General features: G+C 37.6%; 1 protein-coding gene across 3 annotated transcripts in view; it reads left to right on the top strand.

Moving 5' to 3' along the window:
* The window catches only part of VWA8 (von Willebrand factor A domain containing 8), a 359,206-nt gene that overhangs the window by 92,134 nt on the left and 244,127 nt on the right, over window positions 1–22,945 (top strand). For all 3 annotated transcript variants that reach the window (XM_027116169.1, XM_027116168.1, XM_027116171.1), the window contains exons 13-14: window positions 15,481–15,641; window positions 20,026–20,139. In XM_027116169.1, coding sequence (XP_026971970.1) covers window positions 15,481–15,641; window positions 20,026–20,139 — 275 coding nt within the window. The remainder of the gene's footprint in view (window positions 1–15,480; window positions 15,642–20,025; window positions 20,140–22,945) is intronic.

The raw sequence follows: 22,945 nt of genomic DNA, 5'->3' as shown, positions 1-22,945 counted from the left end.
TTGTGTTATGTTAACAAGTTAAGTTATCATGAAGTATTTATTAGATTTATAAAAGCACACCAGGAGGCCTTTGGGCATGTGTATAAAAATAAACATTACAGTAAGACCAAATCCATTCGCTCAAGGAAGAAAACAAAAGTAACCAAGGAATCCTACCAAATAAGGAATTCCAGCCTGAAAGGTATTTCATTTACCATCCTTGGCGATCCAGAAACATAGGATCCATAAACTTGAAGAGGGAAAGAATTTCAAATTTGAGGATTCTCTGTAGAATAGCTCCAAACTTAAGGACACTGTGTGATGAAGTCGAAGTACTGTTGTTGAGAACAAATTGTTATGCTTGACCATCTCCATTAGTTAGGACTTTTGTTTTAAATGTACTTTACAGTAATTTTGATTGGGGGTCTTAGGGTAATCTTTTAAGGGTCTTCAGGAACTTATAGTCACCAGAGATCACTGTAAGAGTAAGGATTTGCTAAAGGTTAGTGAGATTAATGATGAAGTTCTGTATTTATATTCTTATGAGGAACATGTCAAGAAAGAAAAGAAAGAGGATATAACTTTGATTTGATTTATTTAATTAATTAATTAATTTATTTATTTTTGGCTGCGTTGGGTCTTCGTTGCTGTGTGCGGGCTTTCCCCAGTTGTGGCGAGCAGGGCCTCCTCTTCCTTGCTGTGCGCAGGCTTCTCATTGCGGTGACCTCTCTTGTTGCTGAGCATGGGCTCTAGGCGCGTGGGCTTCAGTAGTCGTGGCATGTGGGCTCCGTAGTTGTGGCTCACGGTCTCTAGAGTGCAGGCTCAGTAGCTGTGGTGCACGGGCTTAGCTGCTCCATGGCATGTGGGATCTTTCTGGACCAGGGTTCCTGTGTCCCCTGCATTGGCAGGTGGATTCCTAATCGCTGAGCCACCAGGGAGGCCCCATAACTTTGATTTGATTTTGACTTTCACAAATTTCTGTAAGTACAGTATGTTTTATAAATATGTTTTATTCTTGGAAATAAAAAGTAAATATGTACTTCTCAGCTGTGTCATCTAGTTGCCTTTTATGATTTCTAAGTGCTTTGTTTTTCTATTCTTCCCCTATTAAAAAAAACCCCAATTACTCAGGATCCAGCCCATTTTCTGAATATATTCAATTTTATTGCTGATTTACCAACCAGTCTCATAGAAACAGGGCTTTCTGAGGTGTTTGAACTGAAAACCATTTGGCAGAACCAGAGAGATAGTCAAAAAGAACAGCAAAGGGAAAGGCATTAGCAGGCAGAGTTCAACTAGTGCCTCTGGGAACTGAGTTGAAGTAGCTTGGGGTTTAAGCTAGTAAAAGCTGTGAAAATCCTGATTTTACAGTCTATTGACTACTGTTGAGAAATTAACAACCTGAAGAGGGACCTTGGCCAGCCCAGCTCCTGGGATGCTTCGTGTTCATTTCCTGTGGTTCCCTGAAGCTCTCCCAGATTCAGGTAGCTGCTGGCTGGCAGCCTCTATGCAGGTGAGGAGTGGTGCCCATTATGCCCTCACATAGGTGGGAAGATGGACAGGGTGGGAGGGTTGCCCTGCTACCTTCAGCAGTCTGTTTCTTTAACCTTAGCAAACGTTTTTCAGTGCTGCTTCAAGCAGGAGACTCCACGTTTATCCTCAATGATGCTCCCTAAGTCCATTAACTCCTCCTTATCTCCCACATGGGGAAAGGCGTTTGCTGCACAGTATCTCCCATGGGGGAGCGATTCAGAGAGAACAGCTTTAGTTTTTTGAGGAAGGTTCCAAAAGGGACACATTAAGCCAATAGAAAGCGTTGTCGAGTATTGCAGCCATGGCACACTTCTTAGCTTTCTCCCCATCCGCCATACCCACCCCACAGCCAATTGTTAGTCTAACATCATTTGCCTTTTGTAGGATCCGCTATAGCTATGGACATCTCCAGTAGCTCTAACCCACCAACCCTGGACCCATTTTTGAGAATTTGCTGGAAAACGCATTTGGCATACGAAATTTTACTTTATAGAGTTTTCTTTTTTTTTTTTTTTTTTTTGCGGTACGCGGGCCTCTCACTGTTGTGGCCTCTCCCGTTGCGGAGCACAGGCTCCGGACGCGCAGGCTCAGTGGCCATGGCTCACGGGCCCAGCCGCCCCACGGCATGTGGGATCTTCCCAGACCGGGACACGAACCCGCGTCCCCTGCATCAGCAGGCGGACTCTCAACCACTGTGCCACCAGGGAAGCCCTACTTTATAGAGTTTTTAAGAACACATCAGTTATGTCAGTTGGACATTAACAGACACTTATTCCTCTCTCACGCATGCAAGCTCACTCTCAGGATAACATTGAAGTTCTATTTTCTTAGCCAATTTCAATGATGTGATACAGAGTTATCAACTATAGTCACCATGTTTTATATTATATACTCAGATCTTAATTCATCTTATACCTGAAACTTTGTACCCTTTTACCAACCTCTTCCTATTTCCCCTACCCTTCAGTCCCTGACAACCACTCTTCTATTTCTAAGAGTTTGACTTTTTTTTTTTAAGATTCCACGTACAAGTGATTGCATACAGTATTTTGCTTTTTCTGTCTGGCTTATTTCACTTAGCACAATGCCCTGAAGGTCCAGCAAACGGCAGAACTTCCTTCTTTTTCATGGCTGAATAATATTCCTCTGTGTGTGTGTGTGTGTGTGTGTGTGTGTGTGTGTGTGTGTGTATCAATTTCTTATCCATTCATTCATTAATGGGCACTCTTGGCTATTGTGAATAATGCTGTAATGACCATGGGAGTGGAGATATCTGAATATTCTTTTTTTGTTTTCTTTGGATATATACCCAGAAGTGGGATTACTGGGTCATGTGATAGTTCTATTTTTAAGTTTTTGAGGTACCTCCATAATGTTTTCCATAGAGGTGGCACCAATGTACATTCTCACCAACAGTGCACAACAGTTCCCTTTTCTTCACATCCTCACCAACATTCGTCATCTCTTGTTTTTTTGTTTTGTTTTTGTTTTATTTTGGATGATAGCCATTCTAACAGGTATGAGGTGATATCTCATTGTGGTTTTAATTTGTATTTCCTTGATGATGAGTGATGTTGAGCACCTTATGTATCTGTTGGCCATTTATATATCTTCTTTGGAAAAATATGTATTCAATTCCTCTGTCCTTTTTTTTTTTTTTTTTTGCTGTACGCAGGCCTCTCACTGTTGTGGCCTCTCCCATTGTGGAGCACAGGCTCTGGATGCGCAGGCTCAGCGGCCATGGCTCATGGGCCTAGCCGCTCCGCGGCATGTGGGATCCTCCTGGACCGGGGCACGAACCCATGTCCCCTGCATTGGCAGGCGGACTGTCAATCACTGCGCCACCAGGGAAGCCCCTCTGTCCATTTTTTAATCAGATTTTTTTTTGCTATTGAGTTATATGAGTTCTTTATATATTTTAGATATTAACCTTTATCAGTTATATGATTTGGAAATAGCTTTTTCCATTCAGTAGGTTGCCTTTTCATTGTGTTGGTTTCTTTGCTGTGCAGAAACTTCTTCTTTTTAGTCTGATGTTGTCCCACTTGTTTATTTTGGCCTTTGTTGCTTTTGCTTTTGGTGTCAAATCCAAAAATTATCGCCAAGACCAAGGTCAAGGACCATACCACCTATATTTTCTGCTAGGAGTTTTATGGTTTCATGTCTTGACATTCAAGCCTTTAATCCATTTTGAAGTGATTTTTGTGTATTGTGTAACTTAGGGTCCAGTTTCATTCTTTTGCATTTGGCTATACAGTTTTCTGGATACCATTTATTGACACCATTACTGAATATGTATTCTTGGCTCCTTTGTCATGAACTTGTTCACTGTATATGTGTGGGTTTATTTCTGGGCTGTCCATTCTATCGATCTATGTGTCTGTTTTTATGGAAATACCATAAAGTTTTGGTTAGTATAGCTTTGTCATATAATTTGAAATCAGGAAGTGTGATGTTTCCAACTTCGTTCTTCTTTCTCAAGATTGCTTTAGCTATACAGGGTCTTTTATGGTCCATACAAATTTTAGAATTGTTTAATTTATTTCTGTGAAAAATGCCATTGAAATTTTGATAGGGATGGCATTGAATCTGTAGATTTCTTTGGGTAGTATGGACATTTTAACTATATTAATTCTTCAGTCCTTGAGTGTAAATGTCTTTCCATTTATCTGTGTCTTCTTCAATTTCTTTCATCAATGTCTTATACTTTTCAGTTATGGTGGTTGAACATTTATAGATAGTTATTTTTAAATTTATCTCTTTTTTGGTGAGAATATTTAAGTTCTAGTCTCTTTTGTAGACATTAAATATTTGTAACTATTTAATTAGAATATGTTACATTTCATAATCCATCCTCTAAAGAATAGTAGGAGTGACCTAAACCATATCATGCCATTTCTCTGTTTAGAATCTGTCAATGGCTTTCCATTATACTTAAAATAAGAACCCCTAGTCTTGACTTATGAGCCCTCCAACAGTGCTTTTCTACCTTGGCTGCCTATTAGAAACACCCAAGGAGCTTTGAAAAATTTCCATTGTCCAGCCCCCACCATTAGAGAATCTGAAGTAATTGGTTTGAGGTGTGACCCGGATTTCAGGATTTTTACAAAAGCTACTCAGTGATTCTAACAGGGAGCCAGGGTTGAGAGACACTGCCCTACCTGATCTCACCCATGCCTGCCTCTCCAGCCATCTCTCTCCCTGATGGACCCTCTGCTGGTTATGTTTCAGCCTCAGTGGCTACTTTCAGTCCCTTAAATCTATCTAGCTTTTTTCTGCTTCAGGACTTTTGCACAGGATATTGCCTCAGCCTGGAACACTCTTCCCCTGATTTTCACTTGGCCTTTTATCATTTAAATCACCACAGTTTCAGTATACTTAGAGAAAGCATCCTTGACCCATGGAGCCATTTGCTATCACGTTACCCGACATTTTCTGTGCAGCACTGACCACTACGTGATCGTGATATACATATATATATACACACACACACACTTTTTTTTTTTTTTTTTTTTTTGCTGCACTACACGGCTTGTGGAATCTTAGTTCCCTGACCAGGGACTGAACCCACGCTCTCAGCAGTGAAAGCGTGGAGTCCTAACCACTGGACCGCCAGGGAATTCCCATGGTATATTTTTTTTATTTGCATCTCCTCCCTCCCTCCCTTCCTTCTCACCCTCTGTTCCCTTTCCTTTGTCTGTTTTTGTTCTCTTCACCCTGGAATGTAGGATCCATGTTTATCGTTTTCAGTGCTGTATCCTCAGCACTGGATCAGTGACTTGCGTGTAGTAGACAATCAGTATATGAAGGAATGGATACATACATTTTGAAAAATTTACATTATTTTTAAAGGATCAGCTCTGTCAACTTTTCTTTACTAATTTTTACGTTTCAATATTACCTTTACTTTAAATTCTAAGACAAGAATTTCTTTTGTCATACAGCATTGTTATTATACTTTTATTAGTGTTCTGAACTGTTAACTTAGATTTATTGTTAGATTTAAATTTTAATGTATTAGGATTTTGATTCTTCAATTGATTCAGATTCAGCTGTTATTAAATACCCACTAGGTGCCAGACATTATCTCATTTAATTATAAAGATATTTTACTCACTTCACCCATTTATCATATTATAAGTCACAGAATTGGAATTGAAAACCCAGCTTTCCTTATACTGTACCCATTCTTTCAACTGTGCTACTTTCCATGTTGGCTGACTAGAAGGGATTTGAGTGTTGTTGAGTGAGGCCAAATGCCATAACTGCTCCATGTGTCTTTACTGAATACTGAACAGGTTATTAGCACATACCACAACTTTGATTTTATACTTTGTTACTATTGGGTTGGCCAGAAAGTTTGTTTGGGGTTTTTCCGTAAGATGTTAATGAACAAACAAACTTTTTGGTCAACCCAATAATTATTATAAGGCAAATATTATTTAAACTAGAATCGATTGCTACTTTCCCACCTGTTCTCCTAACAGTCAAACATATGTGATAAAATGTAGCAAAGTTTGCAGTACCATTTGAATAAAATGTGGTTCTTCAGTTTGTGTGTCCTGGGAGTTTACTCTATAACATCTCTGCTTTTTGCCTTCCTTTTTGAAACTGTTCTTACCCTCTTTTATATATGTAGTTGTCCGTGAGCATTTCTAAACAAGCTTTCATAAAGTTGGTTTGCTTGTAAAAAATTATTATCCTTAGGTTGTGATTTTCGTTGCGGACAATAGAATCCATTTTGGCTGTCTAGAACTGAGAGGGATTTATTACAGAGTATTACGTAGCTTACAGAATTTCTGGGAGAGATAGGGCACAGTGTTTAGATTTTACCCAGTTAGGAATGACAGAGCCTGGAGAACTTCAGCCGTAGCTTTGTAGAAGAGCGAGTTTCCTTGTGCTGGCTGGTACTTCACTCTCACTGCCAGTTTCTTCAGTTCCCAGTTTTGTGTATGTGAGAATGCTTGGTACAACCTGGGTCGTGTACAGAACTTAGCTGCAAAGGCATCTAAGAAATGATGTTTTCAGTTTTCTAGCCGCTGTACTACAGCAAGGATAGTAGAAGGGATTTGATTGGGTGTCTTCTTGGAATACATATTACATTATTTGCACTTTCACCGAACTTGACTTTATATTTTATTGAATGACTGTATTAAGATGTCCTTTTGTTGGGTCAGTTGTGACATAGTAGGTTTGACTTCTAGTTAGCTTCAATCAGAAGAATTTTGTTCTCTGTTCATGGAATAAATTTTTAGAGTAGATCATCTTGAGATAGATCCCACTGGTTACAGTAAAGAGAGCTATAAATGAATCAAAATCGGCTTCTTCCATTAATAGCAGAGTAACTGAAAACAATCATGGTAGTCTTGTAATGCCATCATTATATACATAAAGGAAGCATTTATTATATGTGTGACAGGTTAAAAATAGTTGCTTAAAAAAGAACTTTAGGAAGAAGCATGGAAGAGTTTACAAATAATTTTACAGTGTATGTAAAACGAGAGGCCTTTTTGTTTGAGATCAAACGTAAATGACACAGGAATGTTGGCAGCACGCCTTGCATTTTGTTCACTGAGCGTGCTGAGACTGTAAATAATGGCTTCATTTCTATTTTGGGACCTAAAAATTATTAACATTCTGTGTTTATGCAATATTTATGCAGTATTTTACACTAATAGTTATGGACATAATTAATCCCTTATTGTAAAGTTGGTGGCTTGCATCAGCTAGTCTTGGTGTATTCTTTTATTCCCTTAAATCCCAGATTTTCTTAGTATTTTATACTACTGGCAGGATATTTTCTGGTAGCTACTTTTTGCAGTTATTTATCAGACTAATTACTTATATCCAGGTTTCTCAAGGGAATCTCAGAAAAATTAATGTATACCATTCAAAGGTCCTAAAAACATTTAAGGTATATAATTGCTCTAGGGTTCAGATCTATATTCTCTGGTACATTTTGTGCAGTTATGCTTCTTCTCATTTTAATAAGACATTTTTGTTTTTAGTAGGGTTTCTCTGTTGCAAATCAAAAGAGCAAAATTCAAAATGACACAGAATCTTAATATACATATATGGATGTTTTCCAGGGATCTGAATGAGGAGGTGAAATGTTTAAGTTTAGACAATGGTGGCTCTAAAGGAACTAGTTTTCATGTCCTGTTATTTCTAAATTTTTTAAGGAAACAGAAAGAGGAAATGGTTCGGCCTCTATGATATCATTAGTGCTATTTTTATTCTCTTAAGTTCAAAGGTTTCAAGGATAAGAAAAATATATGCAAAACTGAGGGCATTCATCTTTCTTGATTTTTATTAGTGTGCTTTCAAAACGCTCGTATGGAATCAGCACATTTCTTCTTAAAATTTTGTCTTTCCACTTGCTTTAGGGATATGTGTGTAGGCAGGAAGAATAAGGAAATGATATATATATTTTTAACAGTTCCATGTTACAGTATATGTTAAAATAAGTAAGGATATTAAAACAACTTCATGGTACTAAAACCCAAAAATTCTATAGACAGAAACATTTGAAAAAGCTGTTACTCCATTTTAAAGATTAGCTTAATATTGAAATCATGTTACCGACCCATTTCAGACTGTTCTGAAAAAATTCTGTTAATTAAGTTTGACTAGGTTCAGTTGTTCTGTGAAAGTTCAGTTTTACTTTGGTGTCCTTGCACTTTCACACAATGGAAAATAACTTTCAGACAATTGAAAATAATTTCTTATTATACCTAATATTATGGAAAGTGGGGGCAATTATCTTTTTAAGAAAAAGCTGGAATTTTCATCTTTTCTCCCAATACAGGATCTTAATTATGAAAACCAACTACTTTTATTAAAGAGGATACTTTTTTTTTCCCTGCAGGAGGGTTTTAATTTTAATGCACAGATATATTAGAAATGAAGAATGGCTCTTTTTCACATGATAGTATGCAGAGACTTGATATGATAAAACTGAACTGAGCTAGTCTTTTAATAAATGCCAGGTGTTTTCCATTTTTTACCCCTCTGAAGATTGAAAAAAGGGAAAATATTTCTGGTCTGTAGTTGTGGTTGGCATTAATAGATTTGAATTCTGTTGGTCTATTACTGTTTGTTGTGTAGCAGCAAATAATTATTTCAGTTTACTTCAGTCAGTAAAAGGGAGTCTCCAACTGCTAGGTTGGAAAAGGGGAGCCGTACATACTGGTTGTCTTTCTCGTCATCTTTATTAGTAAATATTTACTTATTTGAATGAGGCAAGTATTGTAGACATTGTGTGAATTAACAAGATATGAATGTACTTTGGAATTATCCATCACTACAAAATGAAGTAGTGCTTTTTTATATCTTGTACAGAATGGTGATTCAGGATGTGTTGGTATGAGAGTGAGGAATTTTCTCTGTCAAAATAAAAAAAAAAAAAGAAATGTTACCAGTTGCTAGCCTCATCTCCTTAGGAGTTCAAACCTCTTATGCCAGAGACACAATCCTCATCTCCTCTTCTTGGGCCCACGCAAAAGGAGCTGAGTTGGGTTGGAAAACCATCTGTTTTCAGTCTGAAGCTGGGATTTTCAAAATCAACCCCCAATCATTTCTTTAACAATATGGTTTCAGTGGGATACCTTCTTCATGTTACCTCCTTTCTGAATATCAATAGAAATGCTTAAAGGAAATAAGGCCTACTCTTTCCTTTTTTTTCTTCTTTTTTTTTCACCTTTTAATTTATACTACTTTGTTATACATTTTATTAATATATATCTTCCTGCAATCTCATAATTCCTATCAGAATAAGGAAGGAGTATAAATAAATGAGACAAAGTTTCACATTAAGTTAATGTGTCCTTTTTAAAGCTGCGCTTCCCACCTGGGAGTCATTTAAGATATCACCTATGTAATGTTTAATAAAAAATAGGTGGTAAGCCCCACCTTGGATCTACTGAATCCAAATCTTCAGGGTGATAAGGCCTAAGCTTCTATCAATATATTTTCCAGAATTTCCTCCAGCTGTTTCTGATACATATCTTTGACTTAGAACCACTGTGCTAAAGCATGTTTTCTGTTTGTTTTATGCTCTAGGACAATATGTAATGTAACTCTATCCTGACTGTTTTTCTGGAATAATTAATACCAAGAGTTTTCTTTAAATTTACCTGTTTTTATATTAATTTTTTAAAGGTTTATATATGTATCTATATATATATATTTGATTTTTTTCATAATTCAATTATGAAAATGAAACATTTATTTTGATTTGTCCTATTTTTCTTGCAGGAGTGATCCGTTTCCAGTTCTGTAGCATAGCCATGAGTGTGAATAAGCTCATTTTCACCATGAACCATCTCAGTAAACACTGATGATGATGATAGATTTAGTCTTACATGCTCATATAAATTGCATAGAATTTAAAGTTCATAGTTGAAAAATGAGATAACATGAATGAGTTGAGCCAAATTTTGATAATGTGTCAAAGTCGGATCTTTAGGGCTATGTTGCTGAGTTTTGTCAATGAAAAACATGAATCAATAGTCAATCTAAGGAAGAAACGGAAAATTTTACTCGAGCCGACGTGAGGATTATAACCCAGGAGACAGTCTCTTAGAGAGCTCTGAGAACTGTTCCGAAGAGGTAAAGGGAGAGGTCAGCGTGTGTGTGATTTTTGCCGAAGGGGACACTTGCAGTCAAGCACACATCTCAGTAGAAGGTTGCTGCTAGTCATGAGGAACAGACATCTTAGTTAATAGTTTTAGTGTTTTTCTAAGTATGGAGAAATGCAAGAATCCAGGTTCATAAAAAATTTCTTCTGAAAATATCTAACCACGTGAAGGCCAGGTGTGTCAGTTTCCCCAGAGCACAAAGTGCCATATCCTGACCTTCACCCTGTAGGTCAGCGGCTGCAGTGATTACTGACTTGATTCTTCTAGGACTGGATGGTGGGTATCCTGACCTTCACCCTGAATTCCTTTTAGGGTGTATTGTAGGTCAGCGGCTGCAGTGATTACTGACTTGATTCTTGTAGAACTGGATGGTGGGCAACATTCTTTATTTTACAATCCCTTCCCTTTTAGTCTTAATTTTGACCAAGGTTTGGGAGGCATTATGTGACCAGTTTGTCCCATGGCAATAGGAATACTCATTCTCAGGTCAGGAAAGGATTTCGTTCACAGGTCACTCAATGTGCTATAGCTGGAGTAGGCCCTGTTAGCAGTTGCCAAAAGCCTCTGAACCACCTAGCTTGCTAGTCAGTTTTGGTCTAGGAAAAGGTAGTCCTTTTGTTACTTCTTCCCATACTAGAGTTACACTATTACAATCATTGATATATAGAACTATATTGATAGAACTATATATTTGATCAATCATTTCAAGGCACCTAATCATCATTAATTTTATCTGAGGCTCAGTCACACCTTTGGTAATGCAGGAAACAGTAATCTTGTAAAATAGAATATAAGAAACATAGATAGTAACATTAATAAGTAAGTATTTAAGTTCTTAAACTTCCATTAGGTGCCGCCCAGTATCTCCCCAGTCATCTGATCAGTCTGTTCTGCACCAATCACTGTCTTTAAGGAAAATGATATATTGGCTTTGTACATGAAGTTCACCAGAGATGTTTGCACGTACAAGGTGAGTGGTGGGTCATTGTGACCCCCTCACTGGATTGAGAAAGGAATGCTGTCTTCTAAGGAGTTACATGGTTGGCCCCAGAAGAAGAAAAATTGATCTTTATGATTAAGTAGGCCTTCCTGCCATTGGGGAGGTCTGGTTAATACATAAAGCAGATGCAAAATGCACACTAGAGGGGAGGGAGGAGGCCCAAACGGGCAGAGAAAAAAATTACGTTTAAATTTTTCTTGTCTTGCCTTAAAATGTGAATTTTTATTTTATTTTTAAAATTTATTTATTTATAAATTTATTTATTTTTGGCTGCTTTGGGTCTTCGTTGCTGTGTGTGGGCTTTCTCTAGTTGTGGCGAGCGGGGACTACTCTTCGTTGTGGTGTGCGGGCTTCTCATCGTGGTAACTTCTCTTGTTGCAGAGCATGGGCTCTAGGCGCATGGACTTCAGTAACTGTGGCACGTGGGCTCAGTAGTTGTGGCTCGTGGGCTCTAGAGCACAGGCTCAGTAGTTGTGGTGCATGGGCTTAGTAGCTCCGAGGCATGTGGGATCTTCCCGGACCAGGGCTTGAACCCATGTCTCCTGCATTGGCAGTGGGATTCTTAACCACTGCACCAACAGGGAAGTCCCTGAATTTTTATTTCATCACTTTGAATATTATTGTTTCTCAAGTGTCATTATGATTCAATATAAGCCTATTTCTGCTTCCTAAGTCAGTACTTTTTTGATAGTGAGAAAACTGAAATGATCAAGACTTACATTTTAATCTTGATTTCAGTACAGATTTGTTGCCACTGTGGATATAAACAAATGCATTCACTTTCCATCTTCTTAAGACTGGAGTTTGGTATCAAAGAATTTACAAAAGCCTTTACATTTTTGGATAAAATTGACTAAATGTTTAACTTTTGTTTGATATAAGTTCTACAGAATTTATCTGAAGTTGATAACACAAAAGAAACTATTATCTTCAACATTAACACATGTAAGAAAAAGTTATTCATATTATTAGCACCAAAATTTTTTACAGTAAGTAGATGTTTATATGCTACTACTATTAATAGCTTGCTTAAACCTGTTACACTGTTTTAGCACTAGTACATTGTGTATGTGCTTTTAAAAATTGCACAACATTGTAAATCAACTGTACTCCAATAAAAATTAATTTTAAAAAATTGCTTGTAAGTGCTATTGTTTGTCAATTCCTGTACCTCATCTGATGGCTGTCCTCCTCAGTTTCCTCCATTTTGAAGCCTCTTTATTTTATTTTACTTTTTATTTTTTTTTAACGTCTTTATTGGGGTATAATTGCTTTACAATGGTGTGTTAGTTTCTGCGTTATAACAAGTGAATCAGTTATACGTACACATATGTTCCCATATCTCTTCCCTCTTGCGTCTCCCTCCCTCCCACCCTCCCTATCCCACCCCTCCAGGCGGTCACAAAGCACCGAGCTAATATCCCTGTGCCATGCGGCTGCTTCCCACTAGCTATGTACCTTACGTTTGTTAGTGTATATATGTCCATGCCTCTCTCTCACCCTGTCACAGCTCACCCTTCCCTCTCTCCATATCCTCAAGTCCGTTCTCCCGTAGGTCTGTGTCTTTATTCCTGTCTTACCCCTAGGTTCTTCATGACATTTTTTTCCCTTAAATTCCATATGTATGTGTTAGCATACGGTATTTGTCTTTCTCTTTCTGACTTACTTCACTCTGTATGACAGACTCTAGGTCTATCCACCTCATTACAAATAGCTCAATTTCGTTTCTTTTTATGGCTGAGTAATATTCCATTGTATATATGTGCCACATCTTCTTTATCCATTCATCCGATGATGGGCACTTAGATTGTTTCCATCTCCGGGCTATTGTAAATAGAGCTGCAGTGAACATTTTGGTACATGACTCTTTTTGAATTTTGGTTTTTTCAGGGTATATGCCCAGTAGTGGGATTGCTGGGTCATATGGTAGTTCTATTTGTAGTTTTTTAAAGATTCTCCATACTGTTCTCCATAGTGGCTGTACCAATTCACATTCCCACCAGCAGTGCAAGAGTGTTCCCTTTTCTCCACACCCTCTCCAGCATTTATTGTTTCTAGATTTTTTGATGATGGCCATTCTGACTGGTGTGAGATGATATCTCATTGTAGTTTTGATTTGCATTTCCCTAATGATTAATGATGTTGAGCATTCTTTCATGTGTTTGTTGGCAGTCTGTATATCTTCTTTGGAGAAATGCCTATTTAGGTCTTCTGCCCATTTTTGGATTGGGTTGTTTGTTTTTTTGTTATTGAGCTGCAGGAGCTGCTTGTAAATTTTAGAGATTAATCCTTTTTCAGTTGCTTCATTTGCAAATATTTTCTCCCATTCTGAGGGTTGTCTTTTGGTCTTGTTTCCTTTGCTGTGCAAAAGCTTTGAAGTTTCATTAGGTCCCATTTGTTTATTTTTATTTCCATTTCTCTAGGAGGTGGGTCAAAAAGGATCTTGCTGTGATTTATGTCATAGAGTGCTCTGCCTATGTTTTCCTCTAAGAGTGTGATAGTTTCTGGCCTTACATTTAGGTCTTTAATCCATTTTGAGCTTATTTTTGTGTATGGTGTTAGGGAGTGATCTAATCTCATACTTTAACATGTACCTGTCCAGTTTTCCCAGCACCACTTATTGAAGACGCTGTGTTTTCTCCACTGTACATTCCTGCCTCCTTTATCAAAGATAAGGTGACCATATGTGCGTGGGTTTATCTCTGGGCTTTCTATCCTGTTCCATTGATCTATCTTTCTGTTTTTGCGCCAGTACCATACTGTCTTGATTACTGTAGCTTTGTAGTATAGTCTGAAGTCAGGGAGCCTGATTCCTCCAGCTCCTTTTTTCATTCTCGAGATTGCTTTGGCTATTCAGGGTCTTTTGTGTTTCCATACAAATTGTGCAATTTTTTGTTCTAGTTCTGTGAAAAATGCCACTGGTAGTTTGATAGGGATTGCATTGAATCTGAGATTGCTTTGGGTAGTATCATCATTTTCACAATGTTGATTCTTCCAATCCAAGAACATGGTATATCTCTCCATCTATTTGTGTCATCTTTAATTTCTTTCATCAGTGTCTTATAATTTTCTGCATACAGGTCTTTTGTCTGCTTAGGTAGGTTTATTCCTAGATATTTTATTCTTTTTGTTGTAATGGTAAATGGGAGTGTTCCCTTAATGTCTGTTTCAGATTTTTCATCATTAGTGTATAGGAATGCAAGAGATTTCTGTGCATTAATTTTGTATCCTGCAACTTTACCAAATTCACTGATTAACTGTAGTAGTTTTCTGGTAGCATCTTTAGGATTCTCTATGTATAGTATCATGTCATCTGCAAACAGTGACAGCTTTACTTCTTCTTTTCCGATTTGGATTCCTTTTATTTCCTTTTCTTCTCTGTTTGCTGTGGCTAAAACTTCCAAAACTATATTGAATAAGAGTGGTGAGAGTGAACATAGATGCAAAAATCCTCAACAAAATACTAGCAAACAGAATCCAACAGCACATTAAAAGGATCATACACCATGATCAAGTGGGGTTTATTCCAGGAATGCAAGGATTCTTCAATATACGCAAATCAATCAGTGTGATAAACCATATTAACAAATTGAAGGAGAAAAACCATATGATCATCTCAATAGATGCAGAGAAAGCTTTTGACAAAATTCAACACCCATTTATGATAAAAACCCTGCAGAAAGTAGGCATAGAGGGAACTTTCCTCAACATAATAAAGGCCATATATGACAAACCCACAGCCAACATCATCCTCAATGGTGAAAAACTGAAGGCATTTCCACTAAGATCAGGAACAAGATAAGGTTGCCCACTCTCAAGCCTCTTTAAATGAATAACTGTGGTGATTCCTAGCATGGCTTTTCGGGAGAACCCAGCTGCAAGAAAATGCACATCATTGATAAGCATCTCCTCCCAATGAGTTTGTATGGCCTCTAATTCTTAAAAAGGAATCTATATATTTTGGCCCTTTCAGGAGTAAAGCCGATTGAGTTAAATTCCATTGAAGTTGGGTAGAAATTACTGCTGTCATCTGTGTAGATACCAAGTGAACATTTTAAAAGAGGGGGAAAATACTAAATAGAGAAGAAAAACAAAACAAAACAAAACCCGGACTATATATATTGTGTGGCTGAGTAATAGGAAAAAAATTCAAATGACCAAGAAAAGCTTCTGAATATCTTTCTCTTTGGATTGGAGAAGATGACTCCCCAGTTGTTGTATGGAATGTTATATTCAGAGAGAGGTAACTCTAAAGCTAAAGAAACTATCCTCCATGTCTTAAAAATTAATTCTGCATTTTCTTTGGTGGGTGTTGGGGATTGGTTTCAGGATATGACAGCACGTGAGTTGCTACAGCAGAGATACACGCTTCCAAATGGAGACACTGCCTGGCGGTCTTCACCCCTTGTAAATGCTGCTCTGGAAGGGAAGCTGGTCCTCTTGGATGGCATTCACAGAGTCAATGCTGGTACATTCGCTGTATTACAAAGGTCTGTATGAGTCACACACACACAAAAACACACCTCGTAAGCAGCAGACGTGGAACTTTCTCAATATTCTAATTTAACTGGGTTACATAGTCCCTGAGGAATTTATAATTCTATATCCAGGTAGAACAGCAGATATTTTTATTGTTTTAAGCACAGTAGAGTAAAACTTCAAATAATAAACATTTGGGGAAAAGCCACCACCGTAGCAAAATTCTGTGTGTAAGAGCTGAAAAAAGAAAACTTTTAAGTAGTAATTTTGAAACTTTATATAGGTTGATGGATATATGCAATGTCATACAGCTGAAGTTTCTGCAGTTTGTCAAAGCTTCACTGTTTACAAACTCCTTTTCAATCCTAAATCTAAATTATTGGTGATACCGTCAGCATTTTTCTTTTTTGAGAGAGTGAGTATAGTTCCTTATATAACGTGTAATAGCTCTTTGATTATATTTTCTATAGGCTAAAGTTCACTTTGTTTACAAACTTGAACATTTGTGTCACTGTTGTTTTCTTATTTCAGTTTAGGTGGGGCAAATATCCACACATTCCTAGTTAACTTCCCTTTAATGTTAAGACTTCATGTGTAACTTTCATGGAAACTATTCCCATCTTGTGTCACTTCGGGAGATTAGTGATACCATTTTTGTTTGTTTGTTACATCTTGATTCTATCACTTGTAGACATTGTTTTTAACTTTTAAATCTAAATTTTAACTTATTGGGAAATTTCAAATAAGTGAAATAATCTAGTTCCCCAACTAACCATTCAAAAGTTTTTTGTGCTTGACAAGATGCAAATAGTGAGTGTAATTAAGGATTCTAAGAACACTGCATTAATCTCGATTCAATCTGAGAGCACTTAAAAGTAATAACCACAAACTTCCAGTGATTTACCATAAACATTCTATAGATTTACAGTATTTTTCTCCTCTAAACAGGCATATACAAACACAAACAAAATAATACCTACTGCCTCCTTTTACTGGCTATCTCTTGCCTGTTAGGCCAAGTAGTGGTAATAGCAGCAGCAGCTACCATTAATTGAGTACTTTCTCTACACCAGGCATTGTGCTAAGCCAGTGTTTCTCAGATGCGCAACCGTGGAATCTCCTTGTGGGAATGAGGCTTAAAAATTACTGATGCCTGGGCTCCACCTCCTCAAATTCTGATGTAATTGATCCAGGATGAGGCCTGGACATTGGCATTTTTAACTGCGTTCCAGTAGATTCTAATCTGCAGCTAAGATCGAGAACAACTATGTTAAGCATGTGCCTTACATTAGCTGTTCAATTTTCACAGCAATACTGTGAGGTTGGTATTATTGCCCTAGTTTTATAAAAGATAAAATTTAAACAGGCGGGGGCTTCCCTTGTGGCACAGTGGTTGAGAGTCCGCCTGCTGATGCAGGGGACACGGGTTCGTGCCCTGGTCCGGGAAGATCCCACATGCTGCGGAGCCTGCGCGTCCGGAGCCTGTGCTCTGCAACGGGAGAGGCCACAACAGTGAGAGGCCCGCGTACCGCAAAAAAAAAAAAAATTTAAACAGGCGGATTAGTTCTTCCCCTTCCCAGTCCATTCAGCTAATAAGATACGGGGCTGGGACTTGAACCCAGGTCTGAGTGACTCCACTGCCCATGCTCTTAGCCTCTGCATTATGCAGTCTCTCCTCTTCTCAGTGCTCACCGAGCGGAGGTCTGTGGGGCGACTGTACCATGGGCATCAGGAAACTTTAGTGGTTGGTTTAAGACCTAGAACAGCAGGTTTCAACCTCTGCAACATCTGGAAGACAATGCTGTTTGTGCTGTGGATGGCTAGGTCCCATCATAGTTGGTATATGAAATAGCATTAGTTATTCCATTGTAAAGATTATAGATATTTTAAATCCTGTAATTGTAAAGATAGAAATATTTTGATAATACTACGCCTTAAAGAGTTATGTTAGACTCAAGTGAATATGTACCAGCTGCCTTGTTCATTAATATTTACCTCATGGTTATCCTGAGTCATTCAGCTGTTTCTCTTTTTGTTTTTTTAGTTGTTTTACAATGTTGTGTTAGTATTTTTATTTTTTAAACATCTTTATTAGAGTATAATTGCTTTACAATGGTGTGTTAGTTTCTGCTTTATAACAGAGTAAATCAGCCATAGATATACATATATCCCCACATCTCCTCCCTCTTGTGTCTCCCTCCCACCCTCCCTATCCCACCCCTCTAGGTGGACACAAAGCACCAAGCTGATCTCCTTGTGCTATGCGGCTGCTTCCCACTAGCTATCTATTTTACGTTTGGTAGTGTATATATGTCTAGGCCACTCTCTCACTTCATCCCAGCTTACCCCTCCCCCTCCCTGTGTCCTTGAGTCCATTCTCTACGTCTCCGTCTTTATTCCTGTCTTGACCTTAGGTTCTTCATAACGTTTTTTTTGTTGTTTTTTTAAGATTCCATATATATGTGTTAGCGTACACTATTTGTTTTTCTCTTTCTGAATTACTTCACTCTGTATGACAGTCTCTGGGTCCATCCACCTCACTACAAATAACTCAATTTCGTTTCCTTTTATGGCTGAGTAATATTCCATTGTATATATGTGCCACATCTTCTTTATCCATTCATCTGTCGATGGACACTTAGGCTGCTTCCATGCCCTGGCTATTGTAAACAGAGCTGCAGTGAACATTGTGGTACATGACTCTTTTTGGATTATAGTTTTCTCAGGGTATATGCCCAGTAGTGGGATTGCTGGGTCGTATGGTAGTTCTCTTCGCAGTTTTTTAAGGAACCTCCATAATGTTCTCCATAGTGGCTGTATCAATTTACATTCTCACCAACAGTGCAAGAGTGTTCCCTTTTCTCCACATCCTCTCCAGCATTTATTTTTTGTAGATTTTTTGATGATGGCCATTTGACTGGTGTGAGGTGATATCTCATTGTAGTTTTGTTTTGCATTTCTCTAATGATTAGTGATGTTGAGCATCCTTTCATGTGTTTGTATGACACATGAATCTGTATATCTTCTTTGGAGAAATGTCTATTTAGATCTTCTGCCCATTTTTGGATTGGGTTATTTGATTTTTTGATATTGAGCTGTATGAGCTGCTTGTAAATTTTGGAGATTAATCCTTTGTCAATTGCTTCATTTGCAAATATTTTCTCCCATTCTGAGGGTTGTCTTTTCGTCTTGGTTATGGTTTCCTTTGCTGTGCAAAAGTTTTTAAGTTTCATTAGGTCCCATTTGTTTACTTTTGTTTTTAGTTTCCATTTCTCTAGGAGGTGGGTCAAAAAGGATCTTGCTGTGATTTATGTCATATAGTGTTGTGCCTATGTTTTCCTCTATAAGGTTTATAGTGTCTGGACTTACATTTAGGTCTTTAATCCATTTTGAGTTTATTTTTGTGTATGGTGTTAGGGAGTGTTCTAATTTCATTCTTTTAAATGTAGCTGTCCAGTTTTTCCAGCACCACTTATTGAAGACGCTGTGTTTTCTCCATTGTATATTCTTACCTCCTTTATCAAAGATAAGATGACCATATGTGCGTGGGTTTATCTCTGGGCTTTCCATCCTGTTCCATTGACCTATATTTCTGTTTTTGTGCCAGTTCCATACTGTCTTGATTACTGTAGCTTTGTAGTATAGTCTGAAGTCCAGGAGCCTGATTCCTCCAGCTCTGTTTTTCTTTCTCAAGATTGCTTTGGCTATTTGGGGTCCTTTGTGTTTCCATGCAAATTGTTCAATTTTTTGTTCTAGTTCTGTGAAAAATGCCACTGGTAGTTTGATAGGGATTGCATTGAATCTGTAGACTGCTTTGGGTAGTATCGTCATTTTCACAATGTTTATTCTTCCAATCCAAGAACATGGTATATCTCTCCATGTGTTGGTATCAACTTTAATCTCTTTCATCAATATCTTGTAGTTTTCTGCGTACAGGTCTTTTGTCTCCTTAGGTAGGTTTATTCCTAGGTATTTTATTCTTTTTGTTGCAGTGGTAAATGGGAGTGTTTCCTTAATTTCTCTTTCAGATTTTTCATCATCAGTGTATAGGAATGCAAGATTTCTGTGCATTAATTTTGTATCCTGCTACTTTACCAATAAGCTGTTTCTTTTCATTTCCTTCCTTCTTCCCGTTTCTAGCTCCTCCTCCTCCTCCTCCCTATTCACATCTAGTAACCATGACTATTGTCCTCCAGTACAGAAACCAACAGTTTTTGCCAAGTATAACAGCACTAGCCAACTTAAAATTTCGAAAGGTGCATTTAACAAAATTGCTAGACTCAATTGCCAGTAATAATACATATGACTAAAATATTAACTGACTGATGCTACCTCTAATAACTTCAGTGTTCAAAACTGATTAATTTGTTTGCTGACCTTCCCCTATCCCATTAGATTGATCCATGACCGAGAGCTAAGCCTCTATGATGGCTCTAGGCTGCTGAGAGAAGACCGGTATATGCGTTTAAAGGAGGAGCTGCAAATGTCTGATGAGCAGCTACAGAAGAGGTAATTTGGGGTATAGTACTCTTATTCTTATTGTCAAGTGTACCTTTTTAAAAATTATTCTTCTAAACCTAGGGTGAATCCAAGATATCTTTGAACAGCTTAATAATTTGATGTCCTAGACAAGATCATGTTTTGGCACTTTTTAATGCTTGAGTTTGCTATCTGAGATGTACTCTGTACTTTCAGCCTTACTTTTACATAAGGGGTTAAACATTTTATAAGAGCATTAGTTGTAAGAAGATAATCCCTCTTCTGCTGTCCGGAGCAATTCAATTTTGGCCCCAAACTTTGTATCACTTCAGAAAAAACAAAAAGGGAGTCTCACAGTTAATTGGGCGTACCATCCTGGGAAGTGATCAATGATTTCTGGGGTTTGTCACCTGTTGCAAGATTACCCTTTGTGCCTTATTTTAACATTCCTTCCGGAGCTGTAACAACCAAATTCAATGTATGAGATTGGATTGGATCCTGGATCAGGAGATGAAATGAAAACAGCTGTAAAAGACATTTTAGGACAATTGAGAAAGCGTAAATGATATTGAATTAATATTAATTTTCTTAGGTACCATAATGGTACTGTGTTTATGAGGGGGTTGACCTAAAACAAATAGACTCAAATTGTTTCTCCAGCAAAAATGTGTTTATTCAAGATCAACAAAGAACTGCAGTTTAGGATCGCTAACCATGGCAAGCCACGTGCAAGTCCTTATGCAACAAGAAGAGGAGGAAGGACTCTTCTAAAAGGGAAAACGGAAGTCAGGAGAGCTATAGTGAACAAAGAATCCATTGGAGGAATTGAGAGTTCAAAGTGTAGTGGCTTTACATTGGCTGAGTCCTGCTAGTCTCTCATTGGCTGAGCTCTTGCCAGGCAAGAAAAGGAAGTTTTTCTTCTTCCTGTTGGGCTCTGCTATTGTCACAGGGCGTGGGAGCTCCCACTTCTGGCCTTCCGACTACTTAATTGAGGTTTCTGTCTATTGATTTTTTTGCAAGGAGAATATTTCTATTCCTAGGAGCTGTATGCTGAAATATTTAACGGATAAAATGAAAAGATTTCTACAACTTACTTCCAAATGTTTCAGGGAAAAAAAAGACATGATGAATGGTAACAAATACACACACCACAAAGAGCAAGGGAGAGTGAGAACACAAAGTGGTAAAATCTTAACAACTGGTGAAATCTAGGTGAAGGATATATGGGTGTTCATATTCTATTCTTTCAAATTTTCTATGGGTTTGAAAAATTTCAAATTAAGAAGTTAAAAAGAAAGTATTTCTTTGAGCTGCACACTATACTTTCCTTTAGAGGAGGTTTAGCAATTATAAGTAATTTTCTGTCTCATCACATTTCCATGGATATTTTCATGTAATTAGAGATTGTTACTTTGGGGAATTCCTATTTACTTAATTGAATCTTATTTGATTGTAGCTCCCCCTTCCCCAAAAGGGCTTGCTGCCATATTTAAAACAATAAAATCCTACAAATGATAATTACATATATTTCTTATTGTGATTATGTTTTAAGGAGAATTTTTAAAACTTTCCTTGGAATTTTTTTCTAGAGTGGAAATATTAAATCTTACTATCTCTGTATAAGTTATGTAAAAATTCACTTGATTACACAGCTATTTATGCTTCTGAGGTGCCTATCATCAGATTCCTCTACCCCAGTAGGTGGTTTGGTTGAGTGTTTAGGGAAGCAAATAATAAGGATTCCTCTCATATCATACCTGGGAATTACAACATTCAGCTACTGCACATTATTTACATCACGCATCAGGGAACAGTTGTATTTTCAAGGAGATGAATCGAAGTAATTGGGCACTAACTATCAGCAAGACTGCCCATTGGTTTCCCTTAGGGCTTAGGGAGCGGTGTCTTCTAACCAAATGTCCAGGAAATGATAACCGTTTCCTATGAAAAGAACCCAAGTTCTCCCTAATGGTCATAAGCAGTTTTACAAATGAAAACACTTTCAGGAACAAAGTGGCCCTTAGCTTCACGTTCAGGATTTGGCTCAGACTGGTTAGTAGTCCTTCCTTCTCGAAGTGGCCTGTCTTCATCGCTACTGATTCTCATCACTCCCATGAATAGAAACCCAGCTCAGTTCTGTCTCAGAAGTCACTCTGAATAGGTGGAGACAGATCAGAGTGCTGCTTAGTTTCCTTCGCTTATTTTTAAATTTTTATTTGAGTTTTTGTTTTTTTAAACACTTGTTAAATATGCCTGAAATTTGATCCAGATAGTTTTCAAGGCTTTTAATGAAAGATGCCAGTTCTCTGTTATCTGTCCTGGGACACTTTCCTGTTTCCTGTTCCTCAGAGGCTACCACTTTCAACTCTGAGCTGTTTCTTTTGATATTTACCTCCATATCACTAAACAATATACTTTCATTGACATTTTTTGATTCACTTTTCAGTGTCAGGCATTGTCTATTGATTTCCTACTATGGAAAATTACAGTTTAGCTCTCTTTCACCATTCCTCTGCCCACTACACATACATACTTCCTATCTCCCATTTTTCCTAAATATTAGGTAATCATTTTGTTTAGAACTTCATTCAGTATTTGCATTATTATCATGGCACAAGGACTGTACACAGCTGAACCATTCAGTAAACTACAGTTGTTTTTCTTTTCTTATATGCGTTTTGTTTTTCCTGAAGTTAGTAATTGCCTGCATATGAAGAGAGGTAGATATAGAAATAAACAATTAAAATGCAACCTTTAAATGTTACAATAGAGATCTCTACATAATGTTGTGGGAACACAGATGAGGAAGTGACCCGCTTTTCTTTTTTTCTTGTTA

The sequence above is a fragment of the Aethalodelphis obliquidens genome, unplaced genomic scaffold (genome assembly GCF_003676395.1).
Source record: "Aethalodelphis obliquidens isolate GAN/ISIS:26980383/991018 unplaced genomic scaffold, ASM367639v1 scaffold16, whole genome shotgun sequence".
NCBI lineage: Eukaryota > Metazoa > Chordata > Mammalia > Artiodactyla > Delphinidae > Aethalodelphis > Aethalodelphis obliquidens.
Note: the sequence above shows the minus strand (reverse complement) of the source record. Positions and strands in the feature narration are given on the sequence as shown.